Genomic DNA, 6,000 nt, shown 5'->3' on the forward strand with positions numbered 1-6,000 from the left:
TGCACAGTGGGGGCGTTTACTTCTCACGACCCACTGTCTTACTGCTGGGTCAAAACAGACACCCTGCCCTAAACTACACTGTTTGACTGCTATAGCCCAATATTGTGAAAAGGTCAGGGAATTATTATTTGTTAATGTTGTATGACATTGTCATCACAATGTGCCTGTGTGCTTGATTACCTATGTATTGTCATATGGGTTCGTTTGTTTGTGTCTGCACTAATGACACTAGGTCCATGAGGAGCCCAGTCATGCTTACTAGCTGCCGTTCCTTTAAGCCTAAGCTTCCAGGGAGCGAGAGGGATTGATAATCCTGCGCTGCAGACTTTGGAAATAATTAGTTAATACCCCATGCGTGGTCCAAAATTGTGATTAACACTTACAACAGGTAGGTTCTTACGGAAACAAAATGGGACTAAGTGTGGTAACTCAAAATTGCTGACCTACAGTGCATTCAGAAAGTATTCAGACCCCTTGACCTTTTCCACATTGTTACATTACAGCCTTATTCTAAATGGATGAAATAAATTGGTTCTCCTCAATCTACACACAATACCCCATAATGACAAATCGAAAACAGGTTTAGACCTTTTTGCAAATGTATTAAAAATAAAACAGCAATAGCTTATTTGCATAAGTATTCAGACCCTTTGATATGAGACATGAAATTGAGCTTAGGTGTATCCTGTTTCCATTGATCATGCTTCTACAACTTGATTGGAGTCCACCTGTGGTAAATTCAATTGATTGGACATGATTTGGAAAGACACACACACCTGTCTATTTCATTTCTGCAGCATTGAAGGTCCAAGAACACAGTGACCTCCATCATTCTTAAATGGAAGAAGTTTGGATCCACCAAGACTCTTCCTAGAGCTGGCCGCCCGGCCAAATTGAGCAATTGAGGGAGAAGGGCCTTGGTCAGGGAGGTTACCAAGAATCTGATTGTCAGAGTGACCGAGTTCCTCTGTGAAGATGGGAGAACTTTCCAGGACAACCCTCTCTGCAGCACTGCACCAATCAGGCCTTTATGGTAATGGCCAGATGGAAGCCACTCCTCAGTAAAAGGCACAACAGTCCACTTGGAGTTTGCCAAAAGGCCCCTAAAGGACTCTCAGACCATGAGAAACAAGATTCTCTGGTCTGATGAAACCAAGAATTAACTATTTGGCCTGAGGAAACCTGGCAGCATCCCTACAGCAAAGCATGGTGGTGGCAGCAACATGCTGTGGAGATATTTTTCAGCACCAGGGACTGGGAGACTAGTCAGGATCGAGGGAAAGATGAACGGAGAAAAGTACAGAGAGATCCCTGATGAAAACCTGCTCCAGATCGCTCAGGACCTCAGACTGGGGTGAAGGTTCACATTCCAACAGGACAACGACCCTAAGCACACAGCCAAGACAACACAGGAGTGGCTTCGGGACAAGTCTCTGAATGTCCTTGAGTGGAGCCAGAGCCCGGACATGAACATCTCTGGAGAGACCCGAAAATAGCTGTGCAGCGACACTCCCCATCCAACCTGACAGAGCTTGAGAGGATCTGCAGAGAACAATTGGAGAAACTCCCAAAATACAGGTGTGCCAAGATTGTAGAGTCATACCCAGGAGAAGACACGAGGCTGTAATTGCTGCCAAAGGTACATCAACAAAGCTGTCATCAAGGCAAAGGGTTGCTACTTTGAAGAATCTCAAATGTATTTTGATTTGTTTAATACTTTTTTGTTTACTACATGATTCCATGTGTTATTGCATAGTGTTGATGCCTTCACTATTAATCTACAATGTAGAAAATAGTAAAAAAAATTAAGAAAAACCCTGGAATGAGTAGGTGTGTCCAAACTTTCAACTGGTACAGTACGTAAATGTGATTTCTTATTTTATGGGGGGGGGGGGGGATTAGGAAAAAGTCAAGGGTTTTGAATACTCTCCAAATGCATTGTATTATTGGTAGCGTGTCAATGCTATAGTAAACCATTTAATAATATTTAATAATATTTATAATTTAATGGATTCCCTATAGTCTAGCTGATTGACAGCTCCCATTATGCTGTCATGAAGTGTGAACGCTTGCTGACTGCATAAGAGAGAGGACTTCCTGTAAGCGCCATCATGCATCAGCCCTCTAATTGAAATCATTCATTGAAACCGACCAGTCCAGTATGACACCCATCAGAGAGATCCAGGAGGACCCACACACATTCCAAGAGATAGCTGGGATTTGTAAAAGGTCAGAAGACAAAGCCTTGAGGCATGTTGATACTTAATATTCCTAATTCCTATTAATATTTGATGATAGTCATTAATAATTCATAATAGGCCTTCAGGGGAAATCAGACTTAAGTCTTGATAGGAACATGCATAATTGTTTCCCCATTTTACAGTTGTCTAAATTAAACTTTACATCACCATAAAAAAGATTGAGCAGGTCGAATAAGCCTTCTTATCCACAACAAACTGCTGGATACTTTCTGGTCAAAAAAAAGGTGCTGCATCTTACCTGAAGTTCACACCAGGCAACTTCCACCCATGTGTCGGTATCCAGACCTTTATAGACAGTCTTGAAGGACCCTCTCCCGAGCTCAATATCAAACTTCAGAAACCGTCCCCCAGGGGATGTGGAAACAGCTTTCATTTCGGCCTCTTCCTCGTTCTCGTCGCTGGCAGTTCTGATAGCATTTTTACTGCCGTCGGTGGATGCAACGTTCAATGTATCCCCTGCTTTCTCCTTCTCATCAGCGCTGGCACTCTCTGTTGCGCTGTCTTTCTGCCCCCCTTGACTCTCGGTGCTGGAGCCCTCCTGTGGCCCTGACCAAGCTCCCCGTGTCCTGTCAACTATCGTGCGCAGGTTTATGTTGAGGATTTTACTGCTGTTGTCACATTCTGGCACCTCAAAGGCCTGTTCATCCGAGTCCGAGAACCACAAACTTCTCCTGATGAATCTTTGACGTACGATCAGCTGATAATTCGATGGAGGATACGAACTTGGGTCGCTCCCACTTCTCACGACTGTCGAAGTGCCCATATTATTGACATTTCCGTCACTGATGGTCTCATAAATATTTATGTTGAGATCACATTGTGAATTGGGAACAGATGGATATTTAAAGCCATCGTGCTCGGTACCCGATTCCATGGCAATTTCACTTTTGAATCACTGACGTTTCTAGATGATGAATACGGTTGTTCCGGACACTAAGGTGGAGTGGGGATGGAAGACCTGCAGCACCCGCTCGGTTACCCAATTCTCCAGCATGGGGGTATCAAAGGAACGATGTCAGTCTGCACATCCAATCTAAACGAAAGCAAATAGTTCAAATATTTTAAAAGGAGTGGATGAAAGCATTGACTTGGCCTTGCATTTCGCAACACATTTGGTATGTTAACTAGCTAAACCAGCTTGGTTTCCGCTTCCTGTCATAAGCAAGCAAAGTTGAGAAATTAAAAACAAATGGTTAACACTAAAAAAAAAAATAGCTGAATAGGTGTAGCCAGTTTGCTAGCTATTTAGCTAATGAACGTACACATTTAGCTATAGTACTGATTTAGCAGGTGCACATCAATTTAATGTCGAGATTCGCGTCAGCGAGGGAGTTAATGAAGTGACAACTTTATCCAACTACCCATAAAAAAAGCTAATAACTAGCTCCCACTCCAATATTTCAAAAATATTCGTGGTAGCTTGTCTGTAGCTGCTTATGTACATTTCGAGCAGGCGTAGAAGCTGGGATTTATCTAGGATACAGCTTGTCAAAGTTGACTTGTAACGTTACATGCTCGTAGCAGGTTTAGGAGAACTTACGCACTACGCAGCAGGTTAGGATAATTAGATTAAAGTTAGGCAAGGGTTATCTAAAATGAAAGAAACATATTTGACAAAAGCGGTATCCCATCTAGAAATGACTGGAAGCTGGCTGATGACGCTAGCTCCGTCCGACAAACAACGACGAGAGTGCAGATTTTATTTTTATCGGTCTATACATATTTGCTTATTTTCGCCCCATGGGTCCGAGCTGTAGCTAATAAATCATAAACGAGAAAACTGTTGCCATTTCGGACGGAATATCACCAACCTTGCATCCCTCGCCTACGTCTTATATAGCCCTGTTGCCGCCAAATGACTAGCGGCTATGCAGGCTGTCTCATCCGATGTGGTGGGAGCTTCCCCTGCTGCTGAGCTTTCTGCAGGTTACCGGCGCGAGTGTCTCATACGGCTTTCAGAGGCGGTGAACCTTCAACGTAGTGTTGTAATGCTGATTGAATGTCCAGGTGAATATTCTCAGCATTAAATTGCCAACGTTTCGCGTCCCACAATGTATCCAACTGCGAGGTCCCCTTTTTTACACATTGATTCCACGCCCCTAGTAACGACTGGACCTCCTGCTACGTGACAACAGAGGAGGGGAGACGTGTTGACCCAGCCCATTTGCTTGAAATAATATAGTCCCGAAAAGATACACGAAATAGGCATATAGGCTACGGCAGTTGTTCAAAACCCTATACTAGCCTACTTCTTTCAATTTATTGAGGTGTATGACAGGGCTATACATTTGATTGAAGACAGCTAAATTAACTAAACTCAGCAAAAAAAGAAACGTCCCTTTTTCAGGACCCTGTCTTTCAAAGATAATTCGTAAAAATCCAAATAACTTCACAGATCTTCATTGTAAAGGGTTTAAACACTTTCCCATGCTTGTTCAATGAACCATAAACAATTAATGAACATGCAACTGTGGAACGGTCATTAAGACCCTAACAGCTTACAGACGGTAGGCAACTAAGGTCACTGTTATGAAAACTTAGGACACTAAAGAGGCCTTTCTACTGACTCTGAAAAACACCAAAAGAAAGATGCCCAGGGTCCCTGCTCATCTGCGTGAATGTGCCTTAGGCATGCTGTAAGGAGGCATGAGGATTGCAGATGTGGCCAGGGCAATAAATTGCTACGTTTACTATGAGACGCCTAAGACAGCGCTACAGGGAGACAGGACGGACAGCTGATCGTCCTCGCAGTGGCAGACCACGTGTAACAACACCTGCACAGGATCAGTCCATCCGAACATCACACCAGGTACAGGATGGCAACAACAACTGCCTGAGTTACACCAGGAATGCACAATCCCTCCATCAGTGCTCAGCTGTCTGCAATAGGCTGAGAGAGGCTGGACTGAGGGCTTGTAGGCCTGTTGTAAAGGCAGGTTCTCACCAGACATCACCGGCGACAACGTTGCCTATGGGCACAAACCCACCGTCGCTTTACCAGACAGGACTGGCAAAAAGTGCTCTTCACTGACGAGTCGCGGTTTTGTCTCACCGGGTGTGATGGTCGGATTTGCGTTTATCGTCAAAGGAATGAGCGTTACACCGAGGCCTGTACTCTAAAGTGGGATCGATTTGGAGGTGGAGGGTCCGTTATGGTCTGGGGCGGTGTGTCACAGCATCAACGGACTGAGCTTGTTGTCATTGCAGGCAATCTCAACGCTGTGCGTTACAGGGAAGACATCCTCCTCCCTCATGTGGTACCCTTCCTGCAGACTTATCCTGACATGACCCTTCAACATGACAATGCCACCAGCCATACTGCTCATTCTGTGCGTGATTTCATGCAAGACAGGAATGTCAGTGTTCTGCCATGTCCAGCAAAGAGCCCGGATCGCAATCCCATTGAGCACGTCTGGGATCTGTTGGATCGGTTGGTGAGAGCAAGGGCCATTCCCCCCAGAAATGTCCAGGAACTTGCAAGTGCCTTGGTGGAAGAGTGGGGTAAGATCTGACAGAACTGGCAAATCTGGTGCAGTCCATGAGGAGGAGATGTACTGCAGTACGTAATGCAGCTGGTGGCCACACCAGATACTGACTGTTACTTTTGATTTTGACCCCCTTTGTTTGGGGACAAAATTAATCAATTTCTGTTAGTCACATGTCTGTGGAACTTGTTCAGTTTATGTTTCAATTGTTGAATGTTGTTATGTTCATACAAACATTTACACATGTTAAGTTT

The 6,000-nt window shown here is 44.4% G+C and overlaps 1 protein-coding gene across 4 annotated transcripts in view; it reads right to left on the reverse strand.

The window, feature by feature from the left end:
• The window catches only part of LOC115166351 (serine/threonine-protein kinase WNK2), a 119,045-nt gene extending 114,701 nt beyond the window's left edge, over positions 1-4,344 (reverse strand). For all 4 annotated transcript variants that reach the window (XM_029720272.1, XM_029720271.1, XM_029720270.1 and 1 more), the window contains exons 1-2: positions 4,073-4,344; positions 2,500-3,294 (exon numbers count right to left, since the gene is read on the reverse strand). In XM_029720272.1, coding sequence (XP_029576132.1) covers positions 2,500-3,135 — 636 coding nt within the window. In that variant the 5' untranslated portion in view covers positions 3,136-3,294; positions 4,073-4,344. The remainder of the gene's footprint in view (positions 1-2,499; positions 3,295-4,072) is intronic.
• Positions 4,345-6,000: the final 1,656 nt, after the last annotated feature.

This window comes from Salmo trutta, chromosome 28 (assembly GCF_901001165.1).
Source record: "Salmo trutta chromosome 28, fSalTru1.1, whole genome shotgun sequence".
NCBI classification, from domain to species: Eukaryota; Metazoa; Chordata; class Actinopteri; order Salmoniformes; family Salmonidae; genus Salmo; species Salmo trutta.